The sequence below is a fragment of the Girardinichthys multiradiatus genome, chromosome 5, assembly GCF_021462225.1.
Source record: "Girardinichthys multiradiatus isolate DD_20200921_A chromosome 5, DD_fGirMul_XY1, whole genome shotgun sequence".
In the NCBI taxonomy this organism is placed as follows: domain Eukaryota; kingdom Metazoa; phylum Chordata; class Actinopteri; order Cyprinodontiformes; family Goodeidae; genus Girardinichthys; species Girardinichthys multiradiatus.
This window is the reverse complement of record NC_061798.1, coordinates 47,437,200-47,458,591: the sequence shown is the minus strand read 5'-3', so window position 1 is coordinate 47,458,591 and position 21,392 is coordinate 47,437,200. Positions and strand designations below refer to the sequence as shown.

General features: G+C 39.9%; 1 protein-coding gene across 4 annotated transcripts in view; it reads right to left on the bottom strand.

Moving 5' to 3' along the window:
- The window catches only part of fam13a (family with sequence similarity 13 member A), a 92,046-nt gene extending 72,209 nt beyond the window's left edge, over window positions 1-19,837 (bottom strand). For 2 of the 4 annotated variants that reach the window (XM_047365352.1, XM_047365355.1), the window contains exons 1-4: window positions 19,605-19,837; window positions 10,858-11,053; window positions 5,761-5,970; window positions 2,442-2,619 (exon numbers count right to left, since the gene is read on the bottom strand). In XM_047365352.1, coding sequence (XP_047221308.1) covers window positions 2,442-2,619; window positions 5,761-5,970; window positions 10,858-11,053; window positions 19,605-19,631 — 611 coding nt within the window. In that variant the 5' untranslated portion in view covers window positions 19,632-19,837. The remainder of the gene's footprint in view (window positions 1-2,441; window positions 2,620-5,760; window positions 5,971-10,857; window positions 11,054-19,604) is intronic. The other 2 variants (XM_047365353.1, XM_047365356.1) reach the window with 2 other exon arrangements.
- Window positions 19,838-21,392: the final 1,555 nt, after the last annotated feature.

Here is a 21,392-nt window from a genome sequence, read left to right as displayed (position 1 = left end):
AGTGGTGTTATCAACATCTCATTGGGTTTTTAGGAAGCCCATTAAAGGTTTTCTTTGGACTTTGGCTGCTTTTCACTCATTTATGTCCTGACAGTGACAGCGTTTTGTTCTGAGTTTGCTTAGAAAATGAGAAATGTGGACAATTGGAAGATGGAGGATAGAAGATGGGTCATATGGTCTTATATGGTCTTAATCATATAAAACAGCATCTGAAAGTCATGCAATTCAAACAAAATATCAATGTTATTTAAAAAACCACATTAGTTGGATCAAAGTGCTTTACCACATGTGGGAACAATTAAAAAATATTATCAAAAAGAGATAAAATGAGATGTAAATTAAAATACAATCAGATGAAAGTTAAAGTAGCTATTCATTTTTTTTAAAGCATATAAATCAGAGGAAGATTTACATCAGGATTTTAAAGCTCCTCTAGAGCTGAAAGCCAGGAGTCAGGGTGGGTTTTTAAAGCTGTCCGTTGTGTAAGTGTTGCTCATGGCAATGGTAAGTTGTTCCAGAGACTGGGTGGTGCCATTGTAAAGGCACAGTCACCCCTGGTTTTGGATTTAATTTGTAGGACATGCAATAACATCTGGTTCGTAGACCAGAGAAAAGCATTCCCACTGCCTGATCCTGCCACCACCGTACTTCACAGTAGGAGTGTTGTTAGCCAGGTGTTGATCTCCGCTTGTTTCTCCCTAGACATGATAATTTGGTTTCATCAGATCAGATCATTTTGTTTTCCATAATCTTAAGACTCTTTTAGGTGCTTACTGAAGAAAATTAAACCAGGCTGCCATTTGCCTTTTCGTGAGGAGTGGCGTCTGTTTGGCCTCTCTACCCTAAATGCCTGCTTGGTGGATTTTAGTACTGGTTGATCTTCTGGATGGGTTCTTGGTCACCTCTATGGCCAAGGTCCTTCATTCCTCGTTACTCAGTTTGGTTTGGCAGCCAGATCTATGGAGGGTCCTGGTGGTTCCATGTCTCTATAGTTTCCAAGAAATAGAGACTTCAGTTTTCTAGATGTTCGATGCTTCTGAAATTCTTATCCAGATTTGTGTTGGTTTCTCCTCTGCAGTACGCTGTCAATTGTATTTACCTCAGGTGGACTCCAGTCGTTGCAGAATATCATAAGGATGATCAGCAGAAATCAGATGCACCTGAGCTCAACTTTGAGTTTCATAGCAATGGTCTTGAATTCTTATGCAGTTATTATGTTTGCCTTTTTTCGTTATTCTAAACTGGTAAAAACATGCGTTTATTTTGTCATTATGAGTTATTTTGTGTAGATTTTATATTTTGTGGGGTTGTAAATACTTTGTTATTCACCGTGCAGCGCTGCCAGGTACCAGCTCTTAATCCATCCTGCAGGAAAGATGCTTAACATACAGCAGGACGTCAACAAATGTCCTCGTCCACAAACAGAGCTGGCGTGCAACACCAGGCTGATTTTATGCCGTCTTAAGCAGAAAAGCAAACAAATGTAATCACACGTTGATTCATTTATATAATATTTTAATCTTCACTTAAGTCCGTTGATTTTTAACTGCAAGTACTAAGATCTTAGTGCTTATTTCTTTTGTCAATACTGTTCTTTCATTTCATCTATCAGTACAAGCAACACCACCACCTGCTGACCAAGTATTATTACAGACGGATGTGCTAATCTTGGACAACTTTAATATCAGTAAATATGTAAAATAATATACAAAAAAACATTGATCTGGCAGCTATATGCCTGCTTGTGTTTTACCATCAAGCAAATGTTCATTTTTTTTTCCTGCAACTTTACTATGTTTGATCACCTCTACTGCCAGTTTTCATAGTATTGAGCTGTTTGGGTTATAACAGAAATGAGTCTGATAATTGCGTTCCACTAATTTCCTTAATTTGGACATTTAAGATCACAGTTTATGACCCATGAGATGCTGTAAAACCAAATGTTCCCTGTCCCATCAGTGCTTGGTTGATTATTCTCCGTAGCTCTCCTGTTTTGACAACTGTCCTGTCATTTCTTAGTGTTACTATGTTACATGTGCTTTGGTCTGGTTGTGTTTATGGAGGTTGTAATGCCAGGTGGTTTATTTGATGTTCTTATTCTGAGTGTGTGTTATATGTAATGACAGACTGTATTTTCACCTTTGCTCCGATCGTTTTTGCTCCGTTTGCTATCATCATTCTGTTCCCTAGAAAAGAAGCCTTTCTTTGATTTATTTATTATTGCTTCTAATCAGCCTGATTTAATCAGTTAAAGTGGTCGTGATGAGTCGCTCGTCAGGCTTTTCGAGGGTCTGTCAAAGTTTTCTTTGGATTTTAGGTGCTTTTTTTATTTTACAAATTTTTACTAATTTTCTGTCCTGACCTTAATTTTGCAGTACCTGACCCAATACCTGAAAAAGTCAACTTGAATGAGATTTATACAAGCAAATGTTTCTACTCACTTAAAGACACTGGGTCCAAACACGGTAGCGAGGTTGTGGGCCGTCATGCGGTTTTCTTTGTGGTTCCTCTCCACCAGAGTCAGGAAGTTGCAGAGGTAGCGCAAGAGGCTGTGGTGAACATCTGGCAGCTGGCGGAGCAGGTCTTTAATAACCCACCAGGAAACAGCATCTCCGCTGTCTGAAAGATACATCATCAGAAAGAAATCATTTCTTCTTCAACCTGCCGGGCCAAAATGAGTCAAAGTTTGTGATTAAATAGTCACTACAGTACATCCACATCCACTAGTATTTAATTAGAAGTTTCTTAAGAAACTAAATCTCAACCACATGAAATTTGTAGCCATCATCAAGCTTCTAAATTAACTGGGGATATTTGACCTGATTCATGACAGGATTGGTCGAGTTCATTTAAATCTGTTGGTTTCCTGGCATGGACCTGGCTTTTAACCTTAGCTAACACATTTTCCCTGGTGTTCAGGAAAGGGCCATTCCAGAAACTTAATGTTGTGTGATTTATCCATTCCAGGACCAGCTTGGATGTGTGTTTGGGACAATCTTCCTGTTGGAGCACCACCATGCTTGATAGTTTATAAAGAGATCTTAGGCCTGGAAACGTGACCTCGGATCCAAAAATATTTCTGGTCTTTGTGGGCAAATAGCTCAGTCTTTTTCACTTTGGGCCATAAAACCATTCTCCAGAAAACATTCGGTTTGTCCATGATGGTAGATGCAAATTTCAGTTGAAGGTTCAAACCAGGTCCAGACCCTCCCAGTTCACGGCCATGTAAAATGGACAAAACTGTGGACAGTGACATTGTTGTTCCAGTACTTTCCAGTTCATGCCAGTTTTGAGCCTTGGTGCTTTCTGGATTAGTTCGGAACATCCTAAAATTTCACTTCCCCTGAGGGGGGTGGTTAGTGTTAGGTGGATTAACCCTGGTCACAGTTTAGTGTTCCAGCAGGAGAATGATCCCAAACTCACATAAAAACTGGTATTTAATCTTTAGTTATGTTGACTTGGAGCAGTATTACAGTAAAAAGCCTGAAAATATGTTGAGACTCTTACTCGGGATAATTAATTGGGTCAGAGTTGGATAAACGGATATGACCAAGTGACGCAAATGTTGTGAATGGCTCTCTGCTTGTGTGCATGCATGCGTACCAACGTAGGTACTCCTGTGTCAGTATGCAGAGGGGAACAATGGCTTACAGTTGTAACTCTACAGCTCAATTTGAAAAGAAACTGGACTATCATATTTAAGGATTTTCTCATTGGCTCAGAAGACAAACTTAAAACCAGTTGTGGTAAATGAAGGTCCAAACAATCTCAACGTCAAAGACCCGTTAGTGGTGCTGCTAATGACCTTAACTGGAAGTGGGCACCACAAATGAAATTCTGCCGGGGCCCCATAAAACCTTGGGCATATATGGCCTCTATGAGATGTGACACTCATGGCACCGGATTTTTCAACATGTTCATAATGTGGGACCTAGCTGCAGATGATGCTGGAGTCTTATTCATGTCAAGCATCTGATGACGGTTTTATTGCTAACAGTACTGTGTGAACATTTAACCCCTCCTTTTCCTTCCAGGTGTTCTTGTAATGTTTGAAGTGGCCTTAATCAGTAGATCTTTATGCTGTCTGAACATTTTTCAAAAGTTTTCCTTGGACTTTTGCTGCTTTTTTACTCATTTTCAGACCAGTTGGAATTGTATGAGTAGAAAATGGGCTGAAAAATGAGAGCGAATTGTCCATAGGTCACAAAATGGTCCCAAGTTAATCGCCTTCCCACGTTTGATATAGGACAACTCTGGGTAAAAGGTGGGACCCATGTGGGGGCTAGGTTGTATTACCTTAACCTATTTTAATAATTACCGCTTTGTGACGCACCTAACTTCTTCACAGGTTGTGACAACATATTTTGCTGTTTTATTTATGTTTGGTCAACCCAAGTGGGTCCTTTACAAGAATCACAGTGTGAGCCCCACTTAGTCAGTCAATCATTTTCTACTGCTTCTTCCATAATGGGTCACAAGGAAGCTGGTGCCTCTCTCCAGCAGTCTATGGGGGAGAGGCAGGGTACACCCTGGACAGGTCACCAGTCCATCCAACACACAAACCGTGCACACACTCATTCACACACCTAAGGGCAATTTAGAAAGACCAATTAACCTAACCTGTGGACTGTGGGAGGAAGCCAGAGTACCCAGTGAGAACACATGCATGCACAGGGAGAACATGCAAACTCCATGCAGAAAGACCCCAGCTGGGAACTGAACCCAGGACCTTCATGCTGCAAGGCAACAGTGCTACCAACTGCGCCACCATGCACTAATACCCATTCAGTCTTAACAAAATCATGGGGCAAATTATGTGCATTTTGGCTGGGATAACAGTATATTGTGTAGTGTGTTATAAAAAAAGGAAAGTGTCAGACTAGATCTGGGTCAGATGACTATAACATCTTTAGATAATAGTCCAGTAAGGAACTGAAACAGGCCTGAGAGGTGCATCATTATTTAGGTAATGATCCACTGCAGGGGTGCCCAGGTCCAGTCCTCGAGAGTTACTTTCCTCCAACTTTTAGATGCATCCCTGCTTCATCACTACTGAATGAAATGACTCGACACCCCTGATCTACTGCATGCTAACAACATTTTGAGAATTATAGTGTTGGTGATGAAATATTATTTTCTGTCTGTCAAACCGTGATACAGCAGAAAAAGAAACATAGAGAACGTTTTTTAATTAGCAATGAAAAAGCAGCCAGGGTCAAAAAGGAGAAAACAAGCAAGCCTGGCTTTGTGTTTCCTGAAAAGCAGCAACGATCTCAAAGACAGCTTCATAACGTCCACCAGAGTGTTTTATTTTGCAGTTCACCAATACAGTACTCTGATAAACCCTCTGAAAAACAAAGCAGATCTTTATGGGGCTATAAAGGCAATGCAAACACTTCAGCCAAACTGTTCTCTCCTCTGCCTTTATACACATAACATATCACTGCAGGAGCAGGAGATGAGCACAGACTGTCTCTGCCAAAAAACTCTCTTTAAAGGTCAGGGCTACTGAGATTATAGCCCAGAGATTCACGACTACTCTGATCAATATGCTTACACACTCAGATTTAACTCAGCGGTGCCCTGGTTGGCTCTCCTTGAAGGACAATACTATAAAGCTGCTTTCTTCACCATCTATGAACCAGATGTTCATAACATTTATTTATATATATTATCACACTTCTATCTTGAATCTACTTTTGCTGGTTGAATCATTTGGAGCAGATAAGATAAAAGTGGGAGCAGGAGTTAATGTTTTACCGTGATAGTGCTGTATCAGTTTCTGCTGCACAGTCAGGTTGACCAGGCCTTCAGGCAGATCTCTGAGGTAGCGTTTGAGGAGACTGGACACGGTGCACAGATCCGACTCCGAGAACAAGTCCTTGTCGTCGCCGCTCTCCAGTCGCAGCTTCAGGGTTTCCACAGCGCGAACGTTCCCATTTACTCTGAACAGACCTTCCTGATGCAGAGCTGGAGGAAACGCAAAGGAAAATAGTATTTAGTTACAGTTAGACACGTAATCATGGAATCGGAGCTGTGCAATCAATTATTCAGTAATTAAGGATACTGGTAGTAAACTGGATCCTTGAGAGGGAGTTTATGATCATTTGTGGGATCGTTAATAGGGATGTAAATGATTTGATTTGAAAGGAAAACAACTAGTACCAGAAGTCATAGGTGAATGAATCATAACTGCAAAACCAGTGCTTCATACAGATAGAGGTCATGGTTACATCTTGCAATCATTTGACATGTGTGTACACATGTCTCAGTGACCCGATGGTGGAACCAGTGGCTACAAATGGGTTCCTGCTAACGGTCGACACCAGATATTTACATACACTTTAGACAACCTTGCAGAAATGTTTCTTGTATTAGGTCAGATAGGACTACCAAAAATATTTATTATCTGCTAAATGCCAGAATAATGAGGGACGGTTTTTCTTTAAGAGAGTTTTCTAAAACTTTCCACCGATTCACAAGTTTCCCATTTATCTGGCAGAAAGTGAAGCCTTCTGAGTATTCTTCCACAACTGTCTCGTGCAAACTATCCAGCTCTGCCCATTTGCGCCATAGCTTTAACTTCCTGGCTGAAGTCTTGAGATGTTGCTTCAATATTCTTACATAACGTTCAGTCCTTACGATGCCGTCGATTTTGTGAAGCGCACCAGACCCTCCAGCTGCAAAACACTTCCACAATGGATGAACATTTGTTTTAATGTGAGTGTGCTATTTTAAGAACTGTACGGTATTATTTTTCATATGTTGGAATTTCTACTTACTGTACAGTCTCTTTTTTTGTTATTTAATTTTTACCTCTATGTGAATCTGTATGCTTCATTTTCCGTTCACTTTGCTGCTGGTACACATACATTTCCCCACTGTGCGACATTAAAGGATATTTCTATTCAATTCTTCTTCTACAAGACCAGTTTTACTGTGGATAACGAAACCCTCTTACCTCAGACTTTCTTGCTTTTTTTATGGGGTCAAAATGCGCATTTTGCACCAAAACACATGAATCTGTGGGACACAAAACCCGCTGAGCATGGCACCTTCAACCATCTGGAAAATGTCACCGAAGGATGAACCAGACTAGTGGATGTTCATAATTCTCTTCCTGATATCTTGGCTGATTTCTTCTCCATGATGTCACACAAGGAAGCAGAGTGTTTGAGGTGTTGCTCTAAAAAAACGTCCACAGGTTCTCTTCCATTTAACTCAGATGTTGTGAATTAACCAGATGATTAAAAAGTCATGACATCATCATTTGGGCCTTCCCAAACTGTTTAAAGGTGTAGTAATTTGCATGAATGGCTGAATTTGAGTGATAAAAACTTATCTAAACATTTTCTCTCATTAATCTGGACTTCAGAAAAGAAATAAGTTTGGTTTTAGTTCTAACTGACCTCAAACAGGATTTGTTTTGGTCTGATTTATTGTCAGAAAAAAAAAAAGGTTTTGTGTCCTTTTATACATAATATTTAAACACCTGGTTTCAACTGTAGATATTTGACTCTGTGGTTTTTAGTCCAGTCATTATTATGGGATAGATGGTAGTCTGGTTAATAATATTTCATTCTCGATCACAATGATTACTAGTTCTCACTGGTCTCAGAAAACGCAGAGAAACCGTAACTGATTGGTCCCTTGGACCAATTTCATTTGTTACATTTGCTCAATTTTACTTTAACAATGAATTAAAAGGGAAGGTGTTTTTATTTGAGCTTTAGCCATATTGAGATACGATCACAGTTTTCATCTGCTAGATCAGGGGTCTGCAACCTGCAGCTCCAGAGCAGACCAAGTGGCTATATGGCTCTATGACTCATTTAATATATTAAACGATGAAATATTGCCCTGTTTTTTTGCTTCATTCTTTTGTTCTGTGCCCCCAAGAAAAACACTGGCCCCACCCTGGTAAATCTGGTCTAGAACCGTCACTGAGAAATGGCTAAAAGTAATTACAGGTATACACAAACACAAACGTAGCTTAATGTTTGTCAAATGTACTGGAGTTACACTATAAAGCAATAATCTATATTTACAGTAATTTTACCCTTTTCATGTTTCTATAAATATATTTTTGAAGGTTTATTTAAATCTTTAACATTACCTAAGTGATACCAATCATAGATAGAAGATGACTTTATATGCTTTTTAGGATTTTTATGACTCAGTCATGCTTTTGTGCTGTCATATTTATGTTTGGATTTTAGTCAATGTTTAACTGAAATTGGTAACTCGTCAGTTAAACTAGTGATAAAACAATGAACCATCTTTAAAAGTGTCGACAAAGATCACAAAGATGTTTTACTTTCACAGAATATGACATGGTCTCTACCCTCAGCAGAATTTTATCCCTGAAATAATTTTTGCCTTGCAGAGAGTCATGGGCATATAGACAATTGATGGATGAAAATCACTTTTTAACATCTAATTAAATTGAAAAAGTTCAAATTGGTAAAATTCTCATTGACCAGCCTCATAAGTCTTATGTCACTTCTAAATCCAATAGAAAGCATATTTCAGCCAGAAACTGCTGGTAGTAAGATAGACTATTACATTAAATATTTCAGAGTTTTGTTGTCCAGTCAACCATACCTCACTGATATACAGGTCCTTCTCAAAAAATTAGCATATTGTGATAAAGTTCATTATTTTCCATAATGTCGTGATGAAAATTTAACATTCATATATTTTAGATTCATTGCACATTAACTGAAATATTTCAGGTCTTTTATTGTCTTAATATGGATGATTTTGGCATACAGCTCATGAAAACCCAAAATTCCTATCTCACAAAATTAGCATATTTCATCCGACCAATAAAAGAAAAGTGTTTTTAATACAAAAAACGTCAACCTTCAAATAATCATGTACAGTTATGCACTCAATACTTGGTCGGGAATCCTTTTGCAGAAATGACTGCTTCAATGCGGCGTGGCATGGAGGCAATCAGCCTGTGGCACTGCTGAGGTCTTATGGAGGCCCAGGATGCTTCGATAGCGGCCTTTAGCTCATCCAGAGTGTTGGGTCTTGAGTCTCTCAACGTTCTCTTCACAATATCCCACAGATTCTCTATGGGGTTCAGGTCAGGAGAGTTGGCAGGCCAATTGAGCACAGTGATACCATGGTCAGTAAACCATTTACCAGTGGTTTTGGCACTGTGAGCAGGTGCCAGGTCGTGCTGAAAAATGAAATCTTCATCTCCATAAAGCTTTTCAGCAGATGGAAGCATGAAGTGCTCCAAAATCTCCTGATAGCTAGCTGCATTGACCCTGCCCTTGATAAAACACAGTGGACCAACACCAGCAGCTGACACGGCACCCCAGACCATCACTGACTGTGGGTACTTGACACTGGACTTCTGGCATTTTGGCATTTCCTTCTCCCCAGTCTTCCTCCAGATTCTGGCACCTTGATTTCCGAATGACATGCAGAATTTGCTTTCATCCGAAAAAAGTACTTTGGACCACTGAGCAACAGTCCAGTGCTGCTTCTCTGTAGCCCAGGTCAGGCGCTTCTGCCGCTGTTTCTGGTTCAAAAGTGGCTTGACCTGGGGAATGCGGCACCTGTAGCCCATTTCCTGCACATGCCTGTGCACGGTGGCTCTGGATGTTTCTACTCCAGACTCAGTCCACTGCTTCCGCAGGTCCCCCAAGGTCTGGAATCGGCCCTTCTCCACAATCTTCCTCAGGGTCCGGTCACCTCTTCTCGTTGTGCAGCGTTTTCTGCCACACTTTTTCCTTCCCACAGACTTCCCACTGAGGTGCCTTGATACAGCACTCTGGGAACAGCCTATTTGTTCAGAAATTTCTTTCTGTGTCTTACCCTCTTGCTTGAGGGTGTCAATAGTGGCCTTCTGGACAGCAGTCAGGTCGGCAGTCTTACCCATGATTGGGGTTTTGAGTGATGAACCAGGCTGGGAGTTTTAAAGGCCTCAGGAATCTTTTGCAGGTGTTTAGAGTTAACTCGTTGATTCAGATGATTAGGTTCATAGCTCGTTTAGAGACCCTTTTAATGATATGCTAATTTTGTGAGATAGGAAGTTTGGGTTTTCATGAGCTGTATGCCAAAATAATCCGTATTAAGACAATAAAAGACCTGAAATATTTCAGTTAGTGTGCAATGAATCTAAAATATATGAATGTTAAATTTTCATCATGACATTATGGAAAATAATTAACTTTATCACAATATGCTAATATTTTGAGAATGACCTGTATGCTATTGTATAAAATTTCAATTTAATCAAGATTATTTTTTCTAGAGGTTTGCTACAAGTTTCATACTCGTGTAGCGACATCTAGTGGTAAAACAGACGCACTGCAGCATGTAAGAAAAATCACAAACGGAACGCTAAAGAAAGAGCGGATTTTCAGCTTTAAATACGTCCTTGTTTATTTGTAAAAGCAAAAGTTTATTTAAGGAAATATCTACCAAGTATATATGTGGTACATTCACATTGCTATGATCAAATATTGAAGTATGATGCTGGAAGTATAAATGGTTTTTTTATTCCAGGTTTCTTCTTTTTACATAATTTGTTATTCGTTGGATTGACTTTTAGAAAAAAGGAACTGTTTATATGCTTCATGGTGGTAAAATGAAGGTTGAGGAGGAAAAATGTGCAATGTTTTAGCTTTTGTGGATAACTACTGTGCATAAATCTGCACTTTGATTAAGGTGAATAAAGCCCAGTTGGAAAACACAGCACACTAATGTTTAGTTTCATGCAATGAACTTGTAAAACTTGGCAGAGCCTACAAAATTACAAAGGTGATCCATTTGTCATTAACGTAATATCGAATCAAGACACTAAGAATAAACATTCTTCATATATTTTACTCTTACCGTGCTTGCTGAGATGCTCCACCATCCTCTGCACCACCAGAGGCACTCCATCCTCCACCAGGCCCTGCTCCCTCAGCTCCAGCAGGGACACTCCAAATATCTTGCTGTTTTTGGCTGCCACAGCTCTGGATCTCAGCATGGGTATCTGGACCATCTTCTTCATGTCTTCTTTGACCAACACCGCGGCCTGGTTGTGCTGCAGGGAGAGAGGAGATCAGAAATCAGCCTTATGGTGACTGAGGCCATCATGAAGCAGTCCTCAGGTCTGTGCTGCAGAATCATTGCAGGAAAGGCAGCCACAGCTTCTGTCTTTAGACCGTCATGCTGGGGGAGGACAGAGTGTGCTGCGAGCTGGAGGGAAGTGGAGAAGAAGGGATCACTGAGTATATGTTGCAGGTTACCAGGTTATACATTTGTTAAAGAGAGACACACCCAAAAATAACATTATGCACATTTAAGGATTCATAAGATAACATCATGTCCTTCCAGGTAACCTAAGAAACATGCATGGTCTGAGTAAGTCATCTCCTTTCACTAATCTCTCTTACATGTGCTGCGTCATTTTATCTGTCTTTGTTTATTCACCTCTAGTATCAATGAAGACTTCCTGCTGTTCTGGATCCTGCAGAGTGGAAGGGAGTCTCAGTGCTGTTGTCATGGCTACAGCTCCACCATGTCACATATTGTAGGTCCACGTTTCAGTGGTTCAAACAGGTGGGCTGACACACTCAAATGACTCAGTTTGGATGTATTCTAGCTAAATTTGAGTCTTTATTGGCTGATCAGGTTGATTTAAACCTACTTTCCAGATGGAAGTGACACTGACTGGAAATATTTAATGCTGGTAATATAGGATAAACATTCAGCTTCAAATGAGCTCATAAAAGGCATTGAAAGTGAAACTGATTTCAGTGGGGTGTGTGAAGGTTTTAACAGCACCTATCTGAGTAAAGTGAAATAATCTGAATTTATATCTAACTGCTTCAGGCTTTGATGGCTGCTTTAATTAAGGCAACAAATTTGTCTCAAGTTGTGAGGAAGTTTGCTGTGTAATAAAGATGTTTACGTAGCAATACATTCTACCATCCGGCACCTATGGTAGAACTTTGTGTTATGAAATACTTTGAAATAAGCTTTGTTGTGATTTGGAGCTATACAAATTAACCAAACTGATATACTTCTGGGGTTACATACTGGGTACTTAAAGGAATACTTACAGTAGTACCTGCAGCAGTAATTGCAGGCTAGGCTACCTGTAGGGTGCTTGCAGGAGTACCAGTAGGGGTACTTAAAAGGTACTGTTGGGACCACAGCCATGGGTTTCAACACTAAAACTCCGGTACATATTTTCCTGGAACTTTTCAAAATAAAGTGCATTAACCTTCTTCCAGCACAGCCAGCAAAGGGGGTAACTGCGGACTTCCTGTGGCGCAGTTACCCAAATAAAAGCACAGCCAGCAAAGGGGGTAACTGCGGACTTCCTGCAAGGACACTGCCACATAAAAGCCCCCACCTTTCCACAAGTCTTCCTCTTTCCACAAGTCTTCCTCTTTCCACAAGTCTTCCTCTTTCCACAAGTCTTCCTCTTTCCACAAGTCTTCCTCTTTCCACAAGTCTTCCTCTTTCCACACGGCCTTCGAGGAGGACGGTTCAGGAGAGGCCCAGCGCGCGAATGTCTTTTGCTGGCAAAAAAGACATCAATTCAACTGGATCCGAAGCCATACGATCATCGATTATATGCAAAGTTAAGTAGAATGAAATACTGTCTGTGTATCCGGTATTTTCATTCATGAATGGGGAAATTAAGGTGTAAGAGTTGCTTACATTTTCTCTTCGAGGCCCCACAGAAGCAAAACTGTGTCGCAGAGAGATCCCCGGTGGAGAAGCTGTTTCTACAAGCTGAGTCTGGAGGACGTTACTACGGCCTGCACAACCGTGTTTACGGTAACGAACAGCCGGGCAGCGGACAGGCCGAGCCGCCAGCTTTCCGGAGCTAACGCTATCATTCACAGAGCGAACGCAGAGGTTCCGCTTGTTTGACTGTGGACGTTTCGTCGAACTTCATCGCCCTTGGACAACATTTCCTCGCTACGGTCAGAGGTTAGGTTTGGGCAGATTAACAGATAGGTTTAGGATGAAATGATCTAAACGTTTTCATGTTATGAAGTTTTGTTTGGTGGAACCAGACTATCTTTAGAGCTAGTAGGCTAGCTACGGCACGCGCCGGTTCTGTGTTCTTTGTATGTTTTAAAGTTAAGATAAACTTTATTTAAAGGGTGATTTTAAACAGAACATTGATCATAACGCGCCGTCCGCGCTTATGCATTTTAACCCTTTTATTAACCTGGTATTTTAAAGGTATGTGTTGATTCTGGTGCTAAGCTATTAGCTTCTTTGTTAGCCCAACAGCCAGCTGGTAAGAACACGTGTGCTAGCATTAAGGCTAGTCAACAGAAAGGTTGTTGGTTTTCAAGCTAGTGAATAATAGTCCCTGAACATCATTTACTAGAGTTGATAACTAAGTAAACACCATTAAGCTCCATTTTTCCAGAAAGATTTGGCTCTTTTCCAAAATACTCAATAATATTTCTTCAAATATCATTTTAATAAATAAAGGCAGCTAATTAGACACCGTTGAGAAATGATCATCCAGGAGGTTGGTTTTATTCGGCAGATCATTATTTAAAACATTATTTTATTAAAATAATATTTTATCTGATCTTGCATTGTGAATGGTTGTCTAAACGTTTGCTGATTATTGCCTAAATTAGTTAAAAGACTAATTTAACTTCACTTCCAGATTCTTCAAGATAATCCTTGGTTCTCAAACATAAACATTGCATGGTAATGTTGCATCACTCTTTTGGTTATGATTTCTAATCATCTTTAATCAACTTGTTTATATTGTACATAGCCCATTAGTCTTCATTATTCTTTAATTCTGCTTGGTAGTTTAGTTGGATTGTTTTTGCAAAGTAAAGAGTTTGTTGATTGAAATATGTTTGACTTTGAGTTGACTTATTTTTGTTAATAAATTCTTGTATTTTAATAAATTGTGTGAATTCATTCCATATATGTGCAGAGTTTATGCTGTTCAATAATGTCAGAGCTCGTCTCACACCTTTCTATTCTGTCCTAATACCATCACCTTACTGGGCTGGTATTCACAGGACAACCCTTAACAGACCAAAATATTATTTGATAAAATATTAATATTAAATAATATTCTCAGATTCATATTTACAACAGTACAGATGGCTATTGTTGCAAACATTTAAAATACTTAATAGGGTCTGAATTGTTATGCTCAAATTATGTTTAATAATGTGTGAAATAAAATGTATTGTGTGGCTTGGTGGCCTGGCTAACAGGCCTTCTGTGTGTGTTTAACTTAGATATATCAGTCAGTCCAACTGACATACAGCTCAACTGACATTTGATAAGAATGTATGTTTTTCTACTCGGCAACAATGAAGATACTTCAGACAGGCCAACTGACACTTGATAGAATGTATGTTTTGTTTTGCATGTACATGCCTGGCTTTTCAATAAAAACTGCTGAAGCTGGGGAGAAAGGCAGAAGCGTTCGTGGTGAGCAGCAACGGGGCTGCAGCGTTTCTCCTGGCCGGCCAGAATAACTTACCAAATTGATACCTATTGGTGGTAGAAAGAATGTACAGCACTTATTGGCTACTTATGGAGTTCTCAGTGGGTACCTAGGAGATACCTATGGTTGTATACACAGAGACATACAGGATGGTTAGGCTCATAAACATATAAATGCATCAAGTTTAAATGTAACCAGAAGTGAAGAATATTTGATGATGAAAAACTTACAGAAGCACATGAGAAGAACAGGACATGAAGCAAGGAAAATAAAATGGCATGGAACCAACAGTAAAACAGAAGAACCCAGTAGAGAACAATGAAAACCAGTGAGCTAATATTCGGAGGAAGGGATGAATGGACCAGAGGAGCAAATCAGACGAAATGAGGAGCAGCTGAGGCAAAGTGAAAGCAGAACAGCTAAAGGAGAGAGACTAATTAACCAACACAGTTGAAAATAAACACAAACAAACCTTGGGAAGTATGTAACAGAAATTCAACAGGAAACCGCTCTAAATGCACAAAAACACTATAATAATCTAGAGTGCTAAATGCAAAAGAATGCACTAAAATGGAAAAACTCACAAGAATATACACAGGGAAATGAACGGAAGAAGGCAAGACCCAAGAGAACATAGAGACACAAAAGAAACCTAAAAACCCAAACACCTAAGGATCATAACAAATACAGGTCCTTCTCAAAATATTAGCATATTGTGATAAAGTTCATTATTTTCCATAATGTAATGATGAAAATTTAACATTCATATATTTTAGATTCATTGCACACTAACTGAAATATTTCAGGTCTTTTATTGTCTTAATACGGATGATTTTAGCATACAGCTCATGAAAACCCAAAATTCCTATCTCACAAAATTAGCATATCATTAAAAGGGTCTCTAAACGAGCTATGAACCTAATCATCTGAATCAACGAGTTAACTCTAAACACCTGCAAAAGATTCCTGAGGCCTTTAAAACTCCCAGCCTGGTTCATCACTCAAAACCCCAATCATGGGTAAGACTGCCGACCTGACTGCTGTCCAGAAGGCCACTATTGACACCCTCAAGCAAGAGGGTAAGACACAGAAAGAAATTTCTGAATGAATAGGCTGTTCCCAGAGTGCTGTATCAAGGCACCTCAGTGGGAAGTCTGTGGGAAGGAAAAAGTGTGGCAGAAAACGCTGCACAATGAGAAGAGGTGACCGGACCCTGAGGAAGATTGTGGAGAAGGGCCGATTCCAGACCTTGGGGGACCTGCGGAAGCAGTGGACTGAGTCTGGAGTAGAAACATCCAGAGCCACGGTGCACAGGCGTGTGCAGGAAATGGGCTACAGGTGCCGCATTCCCCAGGTCAAGCCACTTTTGAACCAGAAACAGCGGCAGAAGCGCCTGACCTGGGCTACAGAGAAGCAGCACTGGACTGTTGCTCAGTGGTCCAAAGTACTTTTTTTGGATGAAAGCAAATTCTGCATGTCATTCGGAAATCAAGGTGCCAGAGTCTGGAGGAAGACTGGGGAGAAGGAAATGCCAAAATGCCAGAAGTCCAGTGTCAAGTACCCACAGTCAGTGATGGTCTGGGGTGCCGTGTCAGCTGCTGGTGTTGGTCCACTGTGTTTTATCAAGGGCAGGGTCAATGCAGCTAGCTATCAGGAGATTTTGGAGCACTTCATGCTTCCATCTGCTGAAAAGCTTTATGGAGATGAAGATTTCGTTTTTCAGCACGACCTGGCACCTGCTCACAGTGCCAAAACCACTGGTAAATGGTTTACTGACCATGGTATCACTGTGCTCAATTGGCCTGCCAACTCTCCTGACCTGAACCCCATAGAGAATCTGTGGGATATTGTGAAGAGAACGTTGAGAGACTCAAGACCCAACACTCTGGATGAGCTAAAGGCCGCTATCGAAGCATCCTGGGCCTCCATAAGACCCCATCAGTGCCACAGGCTGATTGCCTCCATGCCACGCCGCATTGAAGCAGTCATTTCTGCAAAAGGATTCCCGACCAAGTATTGAGTGCATAACTGTACATGATTATTTGAAGGTTGACGTTGTTTGTATTAAAAACACTTTTCTTTTATTGGTCGGATGAAATATGCTAATTTTGTGAGATAGGAATTTTGGGTTTTCATGAGCTGTATGCCAAAATCATCCGTATTAAGACAATTAAAGACATGAAATATTTCAGTTAGTGTGCAATGAATCTAAAATATATGAATGTTAAATTTTCATCATTACATTATGGAAAATAATGAACTTTATCACAATATGCTAATATTTTGAGAAGGACCTGTAATATCTTAAGCTGGTCTGAGCTCAGTTTGACTGTGAAAGGGCATAATGAACAGATGCACTAAATCCATCTTTACGTCCATGTAGTTATCTTACACAGTCTGTTAATACACACAGTACATAAACTAAATGTAATCACAGCTCCAAAAAATGACTAAATAAACTAAAGTTGCAAATAAAATAAATGGCTTCAAATGGGGCTAAATAACACATGCGTACAAAAGCAAAGATATATGGTAAACACATTTAAAATCAGAATCAACAGTTTAGTATTTATGGAGAAAAAAGAAAATCAGTCCGCAAGCAACCTAAACCAAGCTAAAACCAAAAGCAAGATCAAACACATTCCAGGGTGCGTGTCACTATGTGGACATAAAATCCCACTCCCAATCCCATGGTCTTCTCACAAGATCTTTCTGTGGATTAAAAACCTTTCTGCTCAAAAAGATTGTGCTGTCACTTGGTAATTCAGCTTTGTGTCAGGCCTTTGGGAAGCAGCTGGCAACGAACACAAAGGTTTCAGGAAGCCATTTTCTTCTTTTGTTTACAAAGACAGTCTTCTGTGACACATCCTCTGTAATAGCGCTCATCATTCACAGCCCTCCCCCGTTTTAACAATGCTTTCACACTCCATGCACAGAAAGACACGCAGTACTGTGGAAACCATGTAGTAGAAAAAGTTGGGAAATTTCTGTTTGGTTGATTCGTTTCTTTGTTGATTCTTGGAAAAGAATTATGTTTGAAAAGCCTGTTTATTTGCCTTTAAATGGCGCCACAATTGTAAAGAAAGCATATTTGAATATGTTGGTTTCAGCCATGAATTCAAATCCTCTCTGCAAAACCTGAACAGATTTCTGGGAAGGCAGTGTGACACTCGGCCCCAGAGAGCAGGGTTCATCAGAGACCATCTCCAGAATTTGGGAGTGGAAAGGATGAGAAGGCCAGCAGTCCTGGCCTCAACCCCATTGAACAATTGTGGGGTCAGCTTGGCGGGCTGTTGGTGAAAGAGTGACCAACACAACCAGACATTATTATTGCTTGTGGAGCACTCTAGGGTGTGCCACCCTGGGCAACAAGTGATACTGGCGATATTATGTACCAGCAATGGTCCTGTGGGCCTCCTTGCAGGTTTTGAAGGCATGTTCTACTTGGAGAATGCTCTGGGATAGACCCACAACACACGGGAGGGAATATATATCTCTTCTGGGGTGGAAATGCCTTGAGATCACCAGAATAAGTTGGAGAGTGTCATTGGGGAAAGAAATGTCTTGGTTTCCCTCAAGGACCTGTTACCTCTCTGACCCGGTCTTGGAATATAATGGATGGATGGATGGATTCCTGACAATGACATCATATTGTGGAACGTGTGTTTAAAAAGGGTGAAAAATGATAGGCAGAGCATTTGGGAAGTGTTGCACCTCAAAAAAATAAGTCCAGCAGATAAAACGTACCTGAAAGGCATCCATCCATCTTCTAGTTATTGGAGATCCAACCCTCTCCCAAGTGACAACCAGTTTGTTCTACAAGATTCCCAAACAGTTTCAGGCCAGAAAGGATCTAAAGTCTGTACAGCAAGTTCTGAGTCTCCTCCCATTGGTCAGATGTTGTGAACTACCTCAGCTGATTATTTTCCATGTGGAGGAGCTGTAGCTCCATTCCAGGTTCAAGTATCTCAACGGTTTAAAAGTCATGAAGAAACAAGAAAAACATCTAACAAAAACCTGAGATAAATCATCCTTCAGTCATCATTAACTGTAGGCTAGGTTTTCAGCTAATATCTTTTTAGTAATCCCCTTGTTAGATTGTAAATTCCAGTGTTTTATTTTTCTTTAGTGTTTCTAATAAATTCAGCTGAAGAAATGAGAAAATGTTCTTTGTTACAGGTTGCTAAGGTTTTGCTAAGCAGTCTGTGAGGAGATTAGACAACAGTAGTTCATCCCTTGAGTTTAGGGGCTGATTTACAGGCCGGAGTTATGTTTTTTCTCTGAAAGTGGTCTGGTACTGGACTAATAAGAGTGGGAAAAGCAACCAAAGACAGAAAGAGTTTGAATAATCTTCAGAAGGTCTGAAGAAATACTAACCAAGACCACTTCAAGATAGTATAAGAACATTTGGCTGCTTAGACAGAAAACATGAAGACATGAGAAGACTAGATTTAAAGGACAAAAACATTTCCTCTTAGGATCTGTTTCAAAGAATTTAAACATCTTGTTGGAAAAACCTTAGTTTCCTTTTTCAAAACTGAATTCCAATATAAAACGTTCATCTAGCTCTGTTTTCTGCACACTGATTTATGAAGGGGACGGCAAGCCCCGGCTTGTGTTGCTCTCCTTACCCTCCTCCCCCTTCAGCTCCCAGTTTTCCAGACTCCCTCCAGTATGTGGGTGCCCACTGAGGCAACTGGCAGCAAAAGCTCCACAGGCGTCAAAAGCAGCAGCTGCTCAGCCCGGAGAAAACTGCAGCACACAACATTTTAATAAAGCAGCTTCTGGGAAAAAAAAGCAGGGAGGAAGAAGGAAAATGTAAGCAAGTGACGTCATCGTGTGATGAAATCCCTGAGATGGAAATTAGGGAGTTTGTGAAAAGTGAAACAGAGAGTATTTCTTTCTGTTTTACACATGCAAGAGATACAATGTGCATATGAGTGCTTGGTTACCCTTCAAACATAAAGTTACTTTTATTTCAGGAAGAAAAGCTGTATTCACAGGAGGAAACAACCTATTTTTGGCAGCTTTTCCCCTTTACAAGATACCCAACACTGCTACTCAGAGGAGCATAAACCAATTTTACATCTTTTAACTTGTTTACAAGTTAACGGCAAAGTCTCGGGCACACTTTACTCACACAGATGGTCATAGCTCCAGCCCCCATTCTTCCACCAAAGAAACTCCAGCAGAGGCTTAAAGATGAGGGGAAAACTGCTGCTATCCTCCTCTTCTCACTCTGTTAAAGGAAAAACCCCAGACCCCTGCCCAGAGGTAGGAATGTCTTTACTCCTCAACATCTGAATCATCCAAAAGCAAAAAGTAGATCCAGTTAGAGAGAGAAGTTTTAGACTTGTTGTGCCGGCAGACTCGGTGGTGTCCAGCCCATGAGGCCCAGATTAGTCCCTCTTCCTCCCTCTTTATTTCCCTCTGTTCTCCCATGGTGAAACCTGAGCCGAGCTCTCCCATTGGCTCATTAGCCAGCTCATGTGACTCCAGGGATAAAGTCCCAAACATGAACATGTCCTGCAGACTCCCTCTGCTAGGAAATGAGTCTGGAAAGATAGAAGCTGATAACTGGGAGGAGTGGAAGCTTGACTTCAGTGGAAAGTTTCCTTTGCTATTAAAATATTGTGTAAAAAAAGAAACAAAATCAAACATTTTGTGTTTCTTATGAGCAACATATAAAAATTTTTTATTAAACTTAAACAATTCATATTTGTGATTAAGGAGAGCATTTTGAAAGCTGTTAAATTGTTTTAAATGTTGAAAATTGAGAGAAAAATCTAAACGTATCTCCATTTTCTAAGGGAACAAATGCACTGAAGACCACTTATTACTATTCAGTCAATTACTTCTCTTTCTTCAGTTTCTGTCAGGATTTTAGACAGCTTTGGACAATCCCATTCAAAGAATATAGTACAAATTGTGTGTCTTGATCATAATAATAAAAATAATAATGCATTTTATTTCAAAGCGCCTTGCAAAACACCGAAGGACGCTGTACAGATAAATGATCAGAACTAATATGCTGATATTTTATATTGGCAATACTCAGCGTGTAATCACTCATACCCCTGACAGATTTAGATTTAAAATCATTTTATTCAACCAAGACGTTTGTTTCTGACAGGAAATCAGACAGGCATCACTGAAAATATGAAACTATTTAAATGAAGTAAAAAAAAAATATTCATCTGCTGTTATTTTTTTTTTTTTACATTGGTTTAAAATTATAAATAAATATAAATAAATAAAAATGTTGAAAAGTATTATTTAGTAGAAATATCTTTATTTTGTATTAGAGCAATCCAACCCTTTTTGCAATCGCTGACCAGCCTTTCGTGATGAGCTACAAACCTTTGGGGTTGGAAGGCCTCCTTGCCATCACCATAATCTTTAGCTCATAAATTCTCTTTCAGATTCAAGTCAGGACTCTGGTCGTGCTGCTCCAAAATATTCATATTTCTTCCAGCCAGAATGTGTAAGGAAATAAACCCAATGGATTTTGTTTGAAAAAGTCCTGGAAAGTGGGACTTTACCTTGAATTAATATTTTGAAACATTTTCCACCTTTTTGTCAGATTTTACCACATAATGTTTAGTGTAGATTATGATGATGTTTCACACTCCAGGTTTTGACCCATTAAATATTCAGAAATCGTTTGATTTTAACTACTTTTAACTCCTGATGCACAAGTATATGCACATAAAAAATGTTGGATTTTTTGTTTGCTTTAACCCACTGTGTCCCACACTGCTTTGGGACTGATGGTTTACCATCAAATCATCTCAGAAAGAAGTGTTCACACCCAAACCCTAATTCATGGCCATTATATTTCAGTTCTGGTTTTCTCTTTTAGAACCAGAACTGGACGGTCAGTTTTAGCTTTCATATCTGCTGCATAAAACAACATATAGACGTAAAA